This window comes from Melospiza georgiana, chromosome 7, assembly GCF_028018845.1.
Source record: "Melospiza georgiana isolate bMelGeo1 chromosome 7, bMelGeo1.pri, whole genome shotgun sequence".
In the NCBI taxonomy this organism is placed as follows: domain Eukaryota; kingdom Metazoa; phylum Chordata; class Aves; order Passeriformes; family Passerellidae; genus Melospiza; species Melospiza georgiana.
The window spans coordinates 15090614-15110342 of NC_080436.1; the positions used below are offsets into that span (position 1 = coordinate 15090614).

Here is a 19729-nt window from a genome sequence, read left to right on the forward strand (position 1 = left end):
TGCATTTTTACTGATGCCTGGTAAACTCTTCACTGGATAGCTTTCAAATCAACTACTTCACAGTCACAGAAGCAGGGGTGCACTTCTGCTATTTTCAATGAAAATTTTGTAATAATCCTCAATTTTTAATAAACCAAAGTATGTATTTTGATACAACAGGTCCCCATAACTTACTCTAAGTGAAAGTAGCTCTGCCAAGTTGAGGGCTAGACCAAACGATCACTTAAGGCACTCTCCTAAATTGTTCTGCAATTCCAAGACTCACTGATTTAGTCACTCACTCAGTGACTACTTACAAAAGTCACAGTAGGAAGAAATTATGAAAAAAGGGGAAAATTACTAATAAATTAAAGTGTCCCTTTAGAAACAATCAAACATCCTTCCCTCCTGTCTTTAATGTTTGCTTGAGATTTCCTATTGTTACACATATGGGAGAACTCAGAACTCTAAAGTGGTATTAGTTTTTGCAGAACATATAAAAAAATTGCATGGACAAAATGCAGGCATGGAAAAGCAAAAATAAATATATTTAAACCTCAAATATCCACAGTTTTACCAATCTAAAGGGAAAGGCTCAAAAATCTATGACAAACAGCTTCGTCCAGAATTTCAATAATTTTATGGACTTATCTGTGCCAAAGCTGTTAATTCTGTTTCCAGACACATTTGAAGGAGTCAGGCTGGCAACTTATACCTGCACAGAGAAAATGTTACACAGAATGAGTGGCTGTGAGGTTTCTCACCTTGTACAACAACTTGGTTGCTGGGTACAAGTATCTGCTGTCCGTCTGTGGTCTGTGCATATTGTAAAATGGTGGTGCCAGGCTGGGTTGCAGCTGCATTGGTCATTGTCAATGTCTGGAGACCTTGTACTCCATCTGTGCCATTGTTAGACAACTGGATTGCTCCTCCTTGGGTGATGGCAACTGCAGACCAAAAAAATCAACCCAGCATTTAAGACACTAATTCACTCATTAACTTACAGTATTAAACCTAGGTATGGAAGAATACTGATCTAAGCTAAATCCTTTGAACCCTTACACACCCCCAAATCAGACACATGGCTTCAATGTACGTGAAAGAAATCATCCTTTGAAAGGTAAGTTTTCAAATGTTTGTGAGGGCCAAAACCCACAGCTAAAATACAGATTAGTTTCTCTAATAAAACAGAATTACATGGAAGAGCTACAACCCACCCCCAGGGAATACTTTTTAATTTGTAAAGATTTTCTTCTTGGTTGGTTTAGGTATTTTTCTCAGTCCTTAGTTTTTCTTGTCATCTGAAATTCCTCTCATCTTCTGCGCTTTATGCCCTTCAGTCTCCTCTGCTGCTAGTGCTATCCATCTTGTGCTTCACTTTCTTTTTTAATTTGGCATTTTTTCCCTTCTGATTGTGTCCCCCCTTCTCCACAACTTCCTCAGACCCTTACTAGCTGTTTTATCATTCATAAAGGTACAGTTTGGTGCAGGCAGTCTTAACTTTGCTGGTTTTTTTCGTTTCTTTCCCCCAGTCCTGTCATGCAGGTATACTGGGACATCACCCCTTTTGAGTCACAGAGTTCCACTGTGTTCCTATATACAGACACACCAAAACCTCAAGTGTCTGCACACACAGTTACTGTACAGTTATAACAGGAATCAGAATTAACCACATCCATTTCAATAAAATTAAGCAGGGTACAAAGCAAAAGGGTTAAGGAGTAAACAGAGATACAAAATTTTAAGGAGATTTTAAGAGACAGATATAAACAAGTAGTTCTTTTTCCCTTTTGTCTGTGTTGTATGTCTCCTGCTCTATGGTTAGTGTGAGACAGCATGTGTCTTATCTCTAAGGCCATATCCTCAATCATTCTTCAAGTCAAAACACTGTATCTATAAAATCTAACACAGAAAACACAGAAATATATACTTATGACATATATTAAGATTGTTTTTTTCTAAAAATGTAACTGCAGACCATAATGCTTTTTTCTAAGGATGAGGTTACAGCTTTGTGAACAAGTGTTAATGATCTGCCAAGAAAAAAAAAGAAACTTCTGAATTCCCCCATCTAGTTCCTGAAGTGAAGAAGTTTATAATAGCGTTATAGTTAGTTCCTGTTTTCCCTCAGGATGCATGAGCTGCACCAAGGGGCAAGCAGTCCCAGAATGTTAATGGAGCCTTTCAAACACTTACAATAGAAATGTGTTCAAAAGGCCTGGTTAACAGTCAAAATAAAGTGATCTTTTTTTCACCTCCTGCTTTGTCCTAGTCCAAACAACAGTTACAGAAATAATAGCTCTTCATCTTCTCATCCCCACTTACTAGCACCACTGAGAAATTCAGACTACATACTGTACTGCCCACTGCTGGTTTGGTAAATGGGAGTTGGCACCGTGACAGTGGCGATGGCAGGTGCTGCTGTTTCCTCTTCTGACTTTTCTTCTTCGATCCTTGGCACTCCTGGGGCGTCTGAGGACAAGTCATTCAAAATTTTTCTGGCAAAGACAGTGTGTTGTAGAGATTTTAATAAAAATTGGGGGAGAAAAATAGTCTATCTGATACACAAGGCTGGGGAAAACTGAAGTGCAGCAAGCCAGCAAGGAAAATATGAGTGGAGAATGAAAACCACAGACTATCTCCAAACTCTTATTGGAGAGGATTGTTCAAAATGCCAAGCATTGATGAGCAAGGCAGCCAGCACAGAACAGCTGTGCTTGTCAAAACCCATGATACAGCTATTACAACCCTTCCTTTCTCTTCAGAGCATGTTTCTCTCATCCATTTTATTTGTTTCCTGCTTTCAGATATATAAATATTTGGAAAAAATAAGTCAGAACCTGTCTCCTCACTTACACTGGGTGAACTGCTCCATTTCAAAGACTACAAACACCTCAGCCAGAGAGCTGAGTACCAAGGGAGTTAGCAGGAATACTTGCAGACAGCCAGCAGTTCATAATTTAACACCTGCCTGGGAGACAATATCCAGTGTTTGAGAACAGTCTCACAGTTATGTTCACAGGTGCTCTGCCTGAGAAAGTTCATGGGTAAAGGAAAGAACAGATTGTTTCATTATTTCCATGAGCTAATTATCCAAAGTCAAAACTTTTAAAACATCACTGCTACAGGTCCCACTGAACATGACTGTAGACTGACCACAGCAGTCACTGCAATTTGCATCACTGAGATCAAACATGTCCTTCCTCAGAGGACTGTCAGGCTCCTTTCACTGCTGGCATATTCTATTATGTCACAGCAAAATGCAGTAAATGCCCTTAGGTAAAGGGCAATATTTTTTGTAACTCTCCTCCTATGTTTTCCAGTGGACTGGCAAAGGAACTCGGTGGCAAAGCAAACACAGTTGTAGACCCCAAGTTACAAGACAACATAACTCAGACAAGCCTCCTAATGCTGTGTGGGCCAGAACAGCTGTATGAAGCTATCTGGGGGGAAGAGCACTCATTCTGCTCAGCACCTGACAAACAGAGCTTTGCTGTTGCTGTTTTGACTTTGTGTGCATGCAAGAAACCCCAGCACTGGGCAACACTGTATGAATAACCACTTGCACAAATAAAAAATTCCCATCCAAAGAGTTTGCAGTCTAGGTGTTAGATCAGAAACTAGTGAATGAAACAGATGAAAAAATATGGAGAGAGCCGGGATGATGAACAACAAAATCCAAGGAGATTAAAAAAAAACACTTTTAACCTCATGTCATTATTAAATCGTGGTTAAAACCTACCTTTGTCATCATAAAAATGGATTTAAGGTAAAGGATAAGGTGGCAGCTTTACAAATACAGGAGCTATGAACTGATGGAATACATGATGTACTTGAGTGGCAGAATCACAGAGGAGTTTTTGTGGAAGAGGTATGGCTTTCAATGCTGTGGACATTTCTGCCCCTATCTTGTTTTGGGCCAGTTACAGCAGGTTGAGTAATGCCAGATGGGAAGTCTCTAAAGACAGCAGTGGTCTGGCTCAGCCTTTCTGACCTAACCACCACCAGCCTGGAGTCTGAGCTGCATATACAAGTTTTGCAGCTAACAAATGTTGCTGTGTCACCAGGATCTGGTTTGAAGACAGAGGCTGTGCTGTGGCACCAGTGCATGCAAGAGAGTCCATCTCAATGAGAAGTCAGCATGCACAAGCACCCTCTTCTCAGTTCTGCTGCTTGTTTACTTAGCTCTGTTTTCTCACCATATACAGCCACTCTTCCATATATAGTAAAATCAAGTGTCTTGCTGCAGAAGCAGACTGAAGGGAATCTGTGGCAGCCTTGGAGTTAACACTGCTACTCACAAATAAAAATATTTTTCCAGATCTATTATGGCTAGAAATCTTCAGCAATGATTTTCACTATCTTTGGCAGAACAGCCTTGAAGGCTGCTGGACAAGGCAGACAATCTCCCAAGTGCTAAAAAAGTACCATGGTTGAGATATGCTCAGGCCCACAGCCCAACTTCTATTTCCAAGGCTATGCTCATAAAGAAAAAAGGAGCATCTGAATTTTCTAAAGCACCAGCAACTCACAGGTCATTTAAAACCTACTGAACTCCAGAGCTGTTCCTTAATGCTATTTAGCGTATTTTAAGAAAGAAAGTGGGATTTAGTACAGACACAAAAAGCTGTACAAAAGCTTAATGAATAAAGTAACATGACACATCACGTGAAGGAGAACCTCAGCTGGTTTTGCCATGAGAAAGAGACACTAGATACCTTTCACTATATTCTACTCATATACTGACTTAACTTTAAACACAAACTATTTTGCTCAAGCAGAAATTTTCTCTGAGCTATGGAACATCACAGCTTCCTTAACTCATGGGAGAAAGGAATTAAGTTTGATTGCTGCTAGCATTTCAGCAATAATGAAAACCAGTAGAATTGATTTTTTGTAGACTACAGATTACACAGGAGTCCCTTTTCGCAAAGATTCAGTGTATTTTGTATATTAAGTATTCATTAAAGCTATTTCTAAGGCATCAATCACAATGATATCTCAATTTTCTGAAATGTGGAAATTAGCATATTCTCAGCTCACTTCTCAGTTACACTTCAATTGAGTGTAACTGCTGAATTTTCTTCCTTCTCCTGCTTATCTCTTTGCATCCTATTCCACAGATATTTTCCATACTAAAATTGCAAGACACGATAGAAGAGAGATTTCAGTTAAATGGTAAATCTAAAAATAATAAAAATACAATCCCACTGTTTGTATCTCCATGTCAACACACCCATCCATCAAGAAATGCTTCTGCTTTAAGCTCCATACCTGTAGGAGGGTCGTCTGGACAGGATTTCTCTTCGTTTCTGTGAGTCTGTGACACTGTCTACTGATTCCTGTGAATCTTCACTTTCTGCTATAGTGGAGATCTGTAAATAAGAACAGCAGTCAAATTTAACAAGACACTTCCAATGCCTTCATTTTAAGGAAATGTTGATATCCTGTGAAAAACACTACAATGCAAGTGCTCTATCTAGATAATGAACAGAAAGTTACTGCCTAGTAATAGATCCACAAAGAATGACCACAGTCAGTGATCTACCCATCAGAATGATCTTTACAATTTCAATACTCCAGTAAGAAAACCTAAACATTAATATCATACATTTTTTGCCTTCTGTGATGTTTTGTTCTCATCCATTGCAAGGAAATAAAGATTTTTTTAGTAAAATTTAGGGAGAGAATAAGTAAATGAAATTAAGGTAGCAGAAACATTTGGAAACAAACAATATAATAGTGAAAAAACATCAATTTATAAATAATGAGGTAGATTTGTTAAAGAGACATTGTCTTTTATGGGGGAAATTGCCAGGAAAATGTCATACATGAAGATATTAAAAAATAATGCAGTGCTGTAATTCTGAGTATCTGTGCTAAAAAAGCAGAATGCTTATGCAGGAAAGATAAGATAAAATAAAATGATTGAAATTATTTTAATATTATTTTAAATTCAAAATGTGCATGACAAAATATATAAAAGCTAATTATGTTTATGTGAGAAACAGAGCTCATATCCTGATAATTTATGCACCGTAGAGAAGATTCTTAAAGGCTCAAAAATCTTTCTGGCACCCACATCTCATAACTGTCAGATAGAGGGCCTGAACAAGTCCAAGGCTGACTGTGAACTACTGGGCTCTGAATATCAAAACATGATGGATCTGCATTGAACCAGGTGAATTCCAGGAATGGCTTCATTGTCAGTCCCTTATCTTCTACCTCCAGGGTAGCAACTTGTGCACTCATCTCAAAACTGCTCACCTCTGATAGATTAAAACTCTGAACTTTTGACTGCAATGGCTGAGGATGGTAGAGCCAGCCACAAACTCAGCACTGAAGCTGAGAAGGAAAAAATAATGATTATTATCCCAGTGGTCTAGTTTTAATTTACACATGCCTTACTTTTAAAAATAATGCCCAGTTGAATATCAAAAAGTCACATTACCTACTTTTTGAAATGAAACATTTTTGAGCTAATAGTTCTAACAGCAAATGAATAATGTGCAGTCCTTGTCCTGTGGTGTAGCTGCTGTACACCAAAGAATTTCTGCATTCAGTAACACCGAACTTCAAGTGGATAAAAAGCAAGTTAGAAGTTGTACAGATTTCAGACTACTTGTCTCCTATCTTCAGGCTACCTCACCATATTGCATTACCTATCTTGCTTCAGAGAAGAGAAAATGCTAAGGCTTCACAAAGCACACAACACTCAACCTGCACATTTTAAAACTACTTCTATGTAAGGACTGTTAGTTTTATTTAAAAGAACCAGTAACATACAGAGACCTTTACTGTAAACCAATGCAAATATTTCTTACTGAGCAAAGGCTCTCATTCTAGGATACTGGTCTTGTTAATTATGAAAATTACAGTATTTAAAAAAATCATCTTTTTGTTCACTTGAGAATAGTATGAACTCTTACTCAATAAAAATATATGGAAATACAGTATAGAGAAAAAGCAGAGTAATACTGTAGGAAAAACCATAAAGCTGCTAAACTCACCAAACAAATTCTAGAGGGAAATGAAACTCAGCAATGTTTGAAAATGAAAAGTGGTTAAGCCAGAAGAGAAAAAAAGTCAGAGTAGCAAATACTGTACAAATTTGCAAAAACACAACCCAGGACACAAATACAGTGCAACAGCAGGCCTATTTCAAAGGCCCAATTTACATTTTAGGAATTTCTTCAGTCAGTACCTGAACTGTCTGGACCTGTGGAGACTGAATAACTGATGGCTGGGCAGCCTGAATCACTCCATGCACTTGAACCGTCTGCCCATTGGGCAGCTGAACTAAGGTCACCGTGGGGGCAGAAGATGTTGCATGAGCTGCTGGCATAGATACCTGCAAAGAAGAGACAGTGAGCATAAATTAGGTTATTGTAAAATCTCCTTAGTTCAGTGTTTGTTTGTGTGAAAGAACTATGCCTTTTCTAGACCCCAGTCAGATGACCCAAATGTTTCAGCGTAATATAAAACCCCCTGAACTGCCTGAGCCCAACACCTGACCTACTTCACAAAATAATCTAATGCAGAATTTCTGCAGGCTCAAACATAATTTGTAAAATCACTGACAAGAAGAAGAAAAACACAACTGCCTCTATTTTGAGGTAACCTGATACAAATACATCATTACCTTTCACTTACTTCACTTGGATACTGCCCAGACTCGGGTGTACTCCTACAGACACTGCTGAGTCAGAGGCAGAAACATATGAGAGTGGAGCTATTTTTGTTCTCACTCAGGAAAATGCAAAGAATTTGCCAGATGTAAGAACTTAACATTTTTAGGGAATCATACCTTTCACTTTCTACAGATAAAGCCATATGAGTAGCTGGCAAAGTGCATGTAAATGAGGAAAACTGACCATGTGTTCAGACAGAAAAACCCCATGAGTTTGCAGCGGAAATCAGTATTTTGCAGGCAGTCACTGTGATTACTGTGTAACAGGTCAACACAAACTCTACTTTCAAGAGTTATTTCTATGAGGAACAATTGCCCATGTTTTAAACCCAACTGTTTCCCCAGGCAGCCCTGCAGGCACGGCAGCCATGCCAGCAGGGATACGCTGATGAGCTCAGCATGGCACATTGTGGCTCGGGCTCTGGGGACAGCAGTAACCACACACAGCTGCTCACGCCACAGTCTCACCCTGGCAGGCCACAGGAACTACTCTGGGTAGCTGAATGCCATGCACCAAGGCTGCTCCATGGCTGGGCACACGCCCAGCACACCCAGAAGTTCCAGCTGTCTGCTGACAGGATGCCGGGCTTAGGGGCTGGGGGCTCCTGAGGGGCTGCAGGGTGCAGCACACCCTGCCCCAGTGAGTGTCCCTCCCACACCCCCTGGCCTCAGGGAAGGACTGCAGGCAAGCCTGAGCTGCTCTGGCAGACCTCAGCCAGCTCTCTTCTGGTCACCCAAGTCTGGAAAACCTAACAATGCTCCAGGGTTCAAGAGCATTTAAAAAATATTCAATCCACATAGCTGCAGTGCAAGAAAGGGCTGCACTGCTGTCCCACCTCATCTCAAAGCGCTGCTATGCACAGGATGCAGAAGGAAATCCTCTGCTGTCCCTGTGAACACGTGATTCTCAAAAATCTGCAATAGCTCATCTCTGAATTTTCATAAACATCCATCACTTACAATGAAATCTTGTTTAACAACAAAATTAAAGGGAATTACATGCAGACCTCTCTCCTCCACAGCTGTCTCTCCCTAATCCACCAATTTGCATTTGCTTTTACCTTCCTTTTTCAGGAAAGCAGATGCAGCATTACATGGTGCTACTTAACTTGCATCTGAGAGAAACTGAGCTGAGATTAACATGAGAGCCCTTTCCTCTGACAAATTATATTCCTTTGCCAAGTGACCTTTCTCAATAATGCATGTCTGACTAAACAGTCCTTGGCAATGACAGCAAAGCTGATCAACTGGAGGCCACTGTGGTTGGATTAAGCCCACAGCAGAGTGTAACTTCCGCACATGTCTCTGACTCATACCTTGTGGAACTGGGACGAGTTTCCTTTTGCCTCTGAAAGCTACCCTGAACTCACTAAAAAATCAGCAATTAAACTAAGCTTGCAAGAGGGGTGACCTTACAAGAGATAATGGAAGAATTAAATTGGTATAATTAGTTATTTAGATTTGGCTAGGCCTCTGAGGGCACTCCCTAATGCCAATTACTGCCACTTCACTTATTAAAAATATCATAGTAACATCACACTGATGTGAACAACACAAGGAATTATGTTTAGACTGTTTTATCACCTCCACAAACTCTGCACAGGCTGGGGAAAAGCCAAGGTGCAGATAATATAGTGAATGACAACATGGTGGTTCATGTGGATTTTAACCATCCTTGTATAGTGTTTTCTTACTTGGAAAAAAAGTCTCATTCAAGCACTGGGGTAATTACGTCCAAGTAAAGTGCATGCTACCCACTACATACTTTTAAGTTCAGCTCCCTGGAGGTTAGTATGTTAACACTTAAATGTAAAACACTCTTGATTCTCTGGACTAAACCTCAAAGCACATCAAGTGAGCAGCAGTTAGCTGGTTTTGCAGGAGAAATAAACTACTTCCACTCAGTTCACATTGAAGTGCTATTCACACCACCTACATCCTGTGCCTAAGTTAGACAGTGAGAAAACTGCCCAAAGAGGCAAGCTGGTGCAGGGCAGCTGGTGGCTTGTAAATTCACACTAGAGCTTCACCCAACAAAATCATCCCGTGCATTTAAACAGCTCCAATCCCTACACTATCACTGAATGGAAATGTACCAACTACAGAAGGCAGGACATGTTTGTCCTTGTTTGGTAGTCTCTGGAGTACCAAAAGTGCAATGACTTTAAAAAGACACTAATCATTTATAGAAACTAAGTGATTTAACTGTGCCACTTAAAAGACACTCAATTCCATAAACTATGAGATCAAAATCACCTGTTTGGTCTTTGCAGACTACAATTAGTTTTCAAATTAAATGGTTACAGAAGAGAGATAAACATATTCTGTAGCCATTCATACAATGGGGTTGCTTCTGCCAACCATCAGTGTATTAAAAAGTGAAACCCAATCCCAAAATCAGAGATAGAGCTGGGATTGTGTTTCTTGTCCCTCCAAAATAATTTGGGGAAAACAAATTATCTACTTCTGTCTCTCTAACTTGCCAAAAATTCTGTGAAACTCTGGAGACAACAGGGTAACACGAGCTGTCAAGTGCCAGATTGTTCCACTTGATTGTAATGCTCATAATATTAATCCCATCTGATAAAATATTTTATTTGCAGCATTATTTATCTACATATTAGGTTTGCTTTCTTCAGAATTAAACTGACTACTACAGACAAATTTTTAACAGAAAACACAACAGCAAGACAGTAGATTACACGTATTGAAATTAATACCTTTCAGTGGTATGGTTGTGGTAAAGAATGCTAGAAATATTTTTATTCATTACTGTGTTAACATTACACAATTTACACACATACAGTTCTCCAGAACTAACACAGCCTACTACTCTACTGTACTGCTTTAAAAATGTGAAGACAAATATGATAAGAACTATACATCACGTGTTTCAGAATGTTATCAACAAAATCTTCTCTCAGCCCCGAGAGCAGACATTATCCCTCTTAAAAATATTAACCATAAGTAAAACTATTACACCATATGATTTTTATACCTGGGCTAACGTTGCAATCTGTGGTTGTGCCTGTACTGTCATCTGTTGGGTTTCTGCCTCTGTACCGGCTGCATCTCCACTCTGCTGGTTCTCTGCTCCAGATTCCATGGTCATTTAGTTACCTACAATCACAATATTTGTTGTAAGTCTGGGTTGGTATGCAAGTCCATTACTCTTGGCGAATCTGGCAGTAATCACTGCAGCTGCATTCCCATTACTACATACTGTTTTAATTTGCTTATTAAATGTTGCCAAATTATTAGTATTCAGGCAAATTCTTTTCATGCCAGGTGTTTGCCTCAGGTTGATTTTTCTGTGTGTAATGTTTCTGAAAAACAAGTCCAGTCTCCTCCAACAATGAGAACAGGAAAAAATGCATTTTGCTCATTCTAAAAAACCTGAGCAATTGCACTCTGATTACCTAGTACCTCTGCAATTTGGAATAAAGACCTGTCAGTATGTCAGGAAGGGCACTCCCTCAGTGCCAAGGTGACAACATGCCCTGTTACAGCCCTCCCTCTCCCCCCAGCTGCAGATATCCAACAGCAAATGTTCCTGTGCTGGGCACTCAGTTCTCAGTTGTCTCTGCCTCAACTAAATATGCAACATCTCCATGCAAGTTCTTTCCATCCCCATGCTGGGTGTGGCTCTACATCACAGCAACTTGGCCTCTTCCACCCAGTGAGTTTAAAGCCAGTATACAAAATGATGGAAGCTGTTTCTACTTGAACCTTACCACAAATGTTTTTATATTTAGAGGTACACATTAGTTTGCCATAACTTAAGTTTTTTATGGTATACAGCTCCTAATACACTAATATTTCTAAACACTAACTGAGCAAACCTAGATCACCAGAACATACAACTCTATAAAAAGAGGTTGCATAACTTCCAAACCCATGCACGTAGGCAGAGTGCAATGCCTGTTAAATTCTGCACCGATCTGAGAAAATCACTTTTCAGTTCTTCTCTAAGTACTGATATGAAAATACTTGATATTAAAAAGAACTTCAAAATACAAGGAAATTATATAGCAATGCTACTGTATTATACAGAACTCCAAATACCAAATATTAAGAATTAATATTAAGAATGGGTATTACCTCCATAGCCACAACACTTATTCTGTGTACCACCTCGTGCTGCCCAATCTATTCTGGCCTCTGGCTACCCCAGGGCAGCACACCTCTCTTCAGAGCTGGTCCAAAACAACCATTAGAGCCTTTCTGCTTTGGGAAGGGGCCTGGAGGCAGAGGATGCTCAGAGCAGAAGAAAGGTGGAAAGATGCAAAACAGCCCCTCTCCTTCCCTGGCCCCCTGAGGAAAAGATTTAGAAGCATTAAGACAGGTGGTGGTACCACATCCACACTCCAGACATTCCATTTTAAACACAAAGTCAGGGAAGCTTCCATTTCAACGCAAACTATACCTCAGTGTTATAGGAAAGGGAATACCTTTTATGCTGCCTAAAATAGCAGAGTCACACTTCAACCCTGAATATGCAATGTCTTACAGTAAGCAATTGATCATCAAGAAAGATAAACCAGCTTTTCACAGTAGTAACTGCATCCTACATCGAAAGAAACCAAGACAGTGTATATAAATCAAAATCTGTATATTTACTATTGAAAGTGACCATTCAAATGAGCTTGTGTGTGTGTCAACACTGAAATGTAAAGTATCCAATATTTAGTTCTAACATCAGTAAAGGAGAAAAAGAATTAAACCTGATTTTCCTTGAAAATTAACAACAAAAGAAAATATAGAATTTTTTTAAAGGCAAATTAAACTATTCTAAGCGGTGGAATTTTGTTATGCCTCTCTCTCTAGCCAAGATTTCTGTACGACAAAGCGAGTCTTTCCCATGTTGCATTTCATATTTCAAAAAGCACACAAGAAAACCCATGCACTATTAGTATCTGCAACACATTTATCCAAACAGCTTTTAAAGACTTAATTACAACAGTTTACATGGTTTTCTATCCCAACTTTAACACACAAGTCACATTTTAACACTTAGTCCTCCATGCTATGTGCCCATTTTTCTTTTGAGTATTCTGTATTTTGAAAACTACAAAACAGATTACCATAGGTTTCCCTTTGATTTTTACCATTGTTTTAAATATTTCACCAAGTAAGCAAATCAACAACTTTTCCCCAATTCCATGCATGTATCATGGTGACTCCAGTCAAAGGACTACCTCACTGGAACCATTTCAGAAGCAGATCTTTCACATCAGCAACATCTCCCAGCCAAGTCTCTCCAAAGAACTTTTGAACACAACTTTCCAGCTACAAATCCAAGTATATTGCAAAATTAATAATGCTTTTGTTTGCTGACAGAAATTGTGACTCCAGCATGGAGTGAATTTGGATTAGAAATGGATGAAATGTGCAAGTATCAGGTATTTAGCAATGATCACAGAGGTAAATGTGTTGCCAAATTCCTGCTGATAAATGCAATGTTTTCCTAGGAAGAATTTCCAATCCTCTCATACACCGTTCAGCAAAGGTCCTCTGTCTTTACAGGCTTGGCTTCCACTTGCATCATCTTTTGCATATGTAATCAGCAAAAGGATTAACTGTTTGAGATACTCCCTCTTCTGCAACACCAACATTTCAGAAATCAAATTCTTAACACGAATTGCAAACACCTAAGAGGAACTTCCTCATTTTGCAATGTAAGAACCAAGCAGTGCAGGAAGCTAGCTGCAAGATTTACATATTGACACATGCAGTTGAAGTGAGTTTCCAACAACCTGCAGCTTTTTGACAAGCTCTCAGTCTCATGTTGTTTACAGATTCTAAGGACTCTGGTTCAATTTAACTTGTACTTATACATCACAGTATTTGAATTCTAACAGCTTTACTACTATCTTTTACAATAATTTGTGGGAAAAAAGAGGAATCAGATTTTTGAGCATTAAGGCATCATATTCCAGAGACACTGGCCACTGCATTGCTCCATGTTTGGGTATGATCCAGATTGCCCAGACGACCAGGACCATGCACACAGAACACAAACACTTACTAAGTTGCATGTATGGGTAAGGCCAGGACAGCTGAAATTAAGGTTGCCAATTCCTATTCTTGCAATTTACAGTGAAAATATGCTTGGTTTGAAAACTTAACCTCCCAACACATATAAATGAATGCCAATCTGTACATCTTTCTGAGCTTTCAAACCCCTAGTCTAGACAAGCTTTGCTGACATGTATCCCAGCATCTTTCTGTTCTTATGGGTGCCACCTCCTCCTTTTATTCCTCTGTTCACAGAGGCCCACCCTGCTCCCTGGCACTGATTTCCCTGGCAGGCACACCAGCACTTCTCAAATGAAGAGAGGGATCTGAAAAGTGTCCTAGTGGGGACAAATCTCCAGGCAGGGACAGATATGGGAGCCAAGGGAGTACACTTCTCATTTTTCCTTGCTTCCAGGCTACTTTCCAGCTTGTCAGGAGAAGACACCCACATGCACACACTTTGAGGAAACATTAGTAACTGCAGTATTGCACCAAGTATTCTAAAGGAAACTAACTGAAAATAATAGCTATTAACAACCAGAGTTGGAAAAACAGAGACTGCCTGCCTAAAACATCTTGGGTATGAATTCTGAACACCAGAAAGCTGAGGAGACTACCTGGTTAGAGATGGTTAACTCATGACTTTTGCAGTGCACAGCTTTCTTCTTTAGTTCAAAAGTGGCAGCGGTATTATATTTACTAATGCTTTTTCCTAATAACTTACTTACTAATGATCTCAAACTCTGGAAGCAAAGAGTCAAACAGTGAAACATTCAGCTGAAGATGGGGATTTATTTTAGCTAAACCAAGACTGGGAGAAAGGAGTTCAGCAGAGCAGAACTAACTGTCCCAGCTGAATTTACACCATGACCAAAGAAGACAGATACTACTAAAACAAACAGTTGCAGAATGCAACTGAACTACACACACTGCAGAAAAATCCAAATAAACCTGTCTCCTTAGTTGCACAAGGCTGGAAGGGGCACTTAGCTAAGGACTGCTGCAGAGAGATCACTTCAGATTTCCCCTTGATGTGCATTTATGAGAAAAGATACAGTCAGACTGCACCAATAATAAAAAACAGGGTAATCTTCAACTACTATATTTGTGTAGCTGGACCCTACACATCACCTGGATTGCAATGCAGAGACTGGGAGCCTGTATCAAAAATGGGTTCTGTGAAATTTGGGTATTCAGAGAAAACAAGGCAATGAAAACCTGTTTTGTGAAGAGACTAGATGGATTTTTATTATTTATCCCAGAAAGGAGAAAAATGTTTCAGAATCATCCAGAAAATATATATATTTAAACTATTAACAGAGTAAGTAAATTAGAAACATGCATTGCCTGATTGTAAAACCAGCAAACTTGAAGATGCCAAATTTTAATGTATAAAAATGAGAAATAAAAAATATTTTAAAATTATGAAAATGGATACTTCATGTTCTGTATAAATGGAGCAATGATGCTACTGATAAGAAATTTATTAAGGCTTAAACATGAGTTAGGCACTTGGGTAAAAAGAATAATCAAGAATATGTTGAATTAGTACTTTTTTTCATGCCAAAAAAAGTGCTGAACCAAAAGGAAGATAAAAACCTAATGAATCAGGATTTAAATTGATTTCTAATCTTTAAAAATTCAAATAAATGCTTTTACGAGTGGGGAAAATTACATCCCAAGTAATTTTTGCAGGTTGTAGTAGCAGGTACCTACTGATCTTCACTATCTTGGAGACAGGATGCTGACCAGAGTGCTACAGGTAATGCTAACTCCTGTAATCCCAGTTAATTAAAGTGATCATCAATGCTGTGCATCCAGAGCATGAGCTGTTAGTTACCTCCTCTCCTACCTGCCTAGAGTCAGGATAAAATACAATTGTCTTCCAACAGCTCTCATCTCATCTTCTTCACTCTTCAGTATCCTTCTCTTGTGATGTCTGGTCTGTCTGCTCTATTTTGCTTCCCTACATCTTGCATCTCCTGTCTGATTTACCCCCATGAATTTTAGCATGTGTCCTAAAGATCAGGCTCTGCTCTTTGGTTTCCCCTTGCTCACACAAGCCGTGGAGCTTTCCTGCTCTGCAGACAGGCTGCTTTTCATCTCCCAAGGCAGACTGGAGAAAAGAAAGGTGGAGATCCTTTCCCAAACACCATCAAATCCAAGAATCAAACCACATTGGGGCTGTTAGTGCAGATAAAACTTCCCATGCACTTTCATAAGCAAAAGTCCTTAATACCCCAAAGCTTTCTATGTTTTTCAGTGGACAGCTGGCACAGTAAAACAGAGCATTTTTCCCTGCAAGCCTTTATCTTCTCTCTTTATTAGCACTGTGGTGGCAATTCACCGCCAGAAGCTCAAGCTTACACTGAAGTTAGTGCCCAGCTGACATTACTGCACCTCCAGGAAACACTGGGAGCACTGTCCCACCTGCTGCCCACCAAGCACAGCTTCACCAAGGGACACGCTGGGAACAGTCCTGCTCTGACTTCTACATTTATTTTATTCAAGTATACGCACAGATTAGGAAGAAAAACAAGTCTCCAGAAACAGTGCAGAGCAGAGACCCAAGAGACTCACGCCCATTCTGAGCCTGACTTGTACCACACCCATCACCTTCAGGTCACTCTACCGCCACATGAGGCTCCTGATCCAGGGCAATATCCACTCACCCAGCTGCTCCTGGCAGTGAAGGACCAGAGCAGCTGAGGGAAGCGAATTGAGGCAATGCCCGTTTCTCAAGCCCTGTATTCACAGCAGGTGTGCCAGTACAGTTGTTCAAGAAGCAAGCACAGCTCCGGTACCCAAAGCTCAGGAATTTGACTCATTCTGTATTTAATGCATGTGGCTTTATAAAGCCACAGATCCACCGTGAAAGCACTGAGAAGACCATCAAACACCACTCTGGTACACAACTGTTTTCATGGTTCCAGCACAAAGCACTGGAGAACCCTGACCTGCAATCTGCAAACATTTCCACTGTCACCTTGCAGAGCAGCAGCTCTTTTAGCCACAGCTCAACAGCCACTTTATGAACTCCATTCAGTGGCTGCCAGACTGAAAGTGTTCAGAGAAAAATAATTTTATTTACAGCTAACACATGGGACTTCAAATAACCAGTAATAAATGCTTAACAGGACAAGATGGGCCCATAATTATCTCTCTTTGTCACTAATGACAAAGTGGCTTGGCACAAGAATTGCAATTTATACCACAGCTTCTTTGTCATCCCAAGCTGGCACTGCCATTGCTCCTGGGTATTTGCTCCTTGTGTCCTCTGCCTTGGGTGAGCAGTCTGTGTGTCACACTGTGAACACAACCTATGTTTGCTGCTTCATCTGAAATCCACCTTTTAGCACTCCACAGAATGGGTTCTCCACAAAGCCATTCAATGATCACATCAGCTTCTGGGTGAGGGAAGCCCAGAGGTCAGGAAAACCAAGTGGAAGTGCAAATAAAAGAATGGGTGCAACAACCAATGCCACTAAAAATGCCAAAAATGAAGAACAGTCTTCAGATTGTGTTCTGCAAATAATCTGCAATAAAGCAATCTGCCAGGCAAACTGAAGAATAAAAAGCTGGAAAATTCTTCTTGTCACTGAAGTTAAAATATTTCATCTTGAACATACAAGAAAAATTTCATCTCACTGTAAAAATATCTCACACAAAGCAGAATCATTCCATCAACAGAATGTGATATCTGTAGTTCCACCCTCTGTCTCCATCAATGTGACACTGAGAGCAGTGTCTAAAAACTCTCTGCTGACTGAATGCAGCCTGTAACAGCCACTGCAAGAGATGGGAACAAGGTAATATATTCATACAGAAGAAATGCAGCCAGGACCCTTAATTAAAATTAACCAACTTTTCTGGATCATGACTTTTTCAACAAAACTTACACTACTACAGTCAGTGAAAATTTCTCACACCAGATTTAAATATATGAGCAATGAAAGCACTGGAAATTATTTGTGTTGCACACTCAACTTCTGTTTTACTAAAGAAAATGCCATGGCAGATTTTAAAACAAGGGCAGAAGACCAAAAATGTCATCTCAGAGCTACAGTGGTGAGCACCCACACCAGCAATCTCCTCTAGATTTTGTTCTCTGTTGGCATAGCTCAAGCAAGCTGATATTTACCAGGCAGATGGTGAATCAGTAGGCACAGTTAAGGTGCATGAGTGAAAGTTGCTTAAACCCTCTCCACTGCTCTATCCTCCTGATCTGACTCCATACTCCTGGCATTGTACTAGTATCTAGTATTTCTGCCTTCAAGCTTTTTCAAAGGAAAAAAGGCTCTGACAGCTATTAACTGCAATTAGTTCCTTATACCACAAATTACACTAATAAATACAAAAGCATACAGCAAGTATTTGGTACACAAAATTTAATTCAAGTTTAACCTATACTGCCTTTTTTTGTTCAATATAAATAAATAACAAATAAACAAACCAGCCACCTCTTTTTACCAATCTTATCTAATAGCTGGGCTAGGCCTTATGTGAATACATGAGCAGAGCCCAGTAAAGCAGCCAAGGGGAGACACCAGAGCAAGCATTTCCCAAGGCATTAACAGTGAAAAGCAAACAAATGACTCTCCACTGTCTTATTCCCTCCCCTTTCCAAAATGCCCCCAAAATACTGCCAGAGTTCACTCAGACGAAACAAAATGTCAAAACAAATTCCAGGAAGGTTACAAAGGCATTAGGTAACATTATTATTGAAAACATAATCCATAAATATGTTCTATTTATAAATGCTCTGTGCTCCTATTGAAGACACTTAGGGTATTAAAATACTAATTCACATGCTTTAAGTCTGTGGTCCTCAACATGCAGAACAGAACTGTGGTAACTATTTCTAAACACCTTTATTAGCACAGTAAAAATAACCAAAACCCACCAGAAGAGATCTGCAAACTTAATTTTAGAGAACCAAGACATTTTCAAGAATGTTCTGGCCAACATATCCAATCTATTCAGAGACACTTCTAAGAACTCTGCCCATTTTGTCGTTCTTAACACATTCATTGCCAATATCATATTTATGCATTTCAGTTACTGACTGCACTTTACTACAGTTTACCATCTGTTCTCTGACATTATTTTTAGGGCATAAAACTCACCTAATTTTCAATATAGGCAGATTTCTTGCAATTGTTACCAAGTGTAGAAACTTTCTTTTCTCAAAAATGAAACCATATGAAATTGCCAAAATACATGCCTCTTTTCTCCCTGGGACTGCTGAAAGTACTGTGGCTCACCTCACCACATGTAGCTGCTGGCTACTTAACAAAATCCATCACAACATTGTATCTGAATGGTATCCTTTGTAGGCAGGTATCTTTACTGCAATATAAAATATAGGCACCAAATGATTTTTTATCATGCTGTTGGAGAGCTAAGGCTCCTGCTGAATACACCACAACTCCAGGAACAGGCTCTGCAATTGATACAGGCCCAGCAAGTCAATAATCAGCACAGCCCAGCCATTTGTGATGAGCTTTAATTTCTGGCCTAATCAAATTCTCATTTTACCTTTGACTGAAACAGCTGTGGGTAGGGAAGTGAGGGATCCATGATTCCATGGGATTGAAGCTGACCTCAGCCCAGATGGGGGCAGCTACCTGAAGACAGCCACTTCTCTTATTTGCTCTTCTCACTGCAGAGTTGAACTGTGACAGCACATCAGGCAATGTTAAAAGGATAACATGATTACATCTGTACCATGACAAGTGAGGGAGTTCTGCCCAGCCAGGGGGAAAGCTTGGGGGATGCAAAGAGCAGCCATCTAAGAGCTGTCAATGCAGCCTGACCCCAGGCAAGGGGAGTAGAGATGGGTGCAATAAAGTAACCCCTTTCTGCTAAGGAGGCCCTGTGCCCGGGTGGAACACCCTGCTCTCAGCTGGCCTGGGCTCAGCGCCCACCGGAGCAGCTCCACCAGCCCTCGTGAGGAGGCAGGCTCTTCCTGGAGGGAGAGTTCAGAAACAGTTCTCTCCTACCAGCCAGATATCTAGATATGCCAAATAAATCATTCACCCT

General features: G+C 40.0%; 1 protein-coding gene across 2 annotated transcripts in view; it reads right to left on the reverse strand.

The window, feature by feature from the left end:
- Positions 1-19729, reverse strand: part of CREB1 (cAMP responsive element binding protein 1) — a 39716-nt gene that overhangs the window by 10168 nt on the left and 9819 nt on the right. Inside the window, exons 2-6 of one of the 2 annotated variants that reach the window (XM_058027436.1) lie at positions 10668-10789; positions 7184-7330; positions 5254-5354; positions 2335-2477; positions 744-926 (exon numbers count right to left, since the gene is read on the reverse strand). In XM_058027436.1, coding sequence (XP_057883419.1) covers positions 744-926; positions 2335-2477; positions 5254-5354; positions 7184-7330; positions 10668-10781 — 688 coding nt within the window. In that variant the 5' untranslated portion in view covers positions 10782-10789. The remainder of the gene's footprint in view (positions 1-743; positions 927-2334; positions 2478-5253; positions 5355-7183; positions 7331-10667; positions 10790-19729) is intronic. The other variant, XM_058027437.1, reaches the window with a different exon arrangement.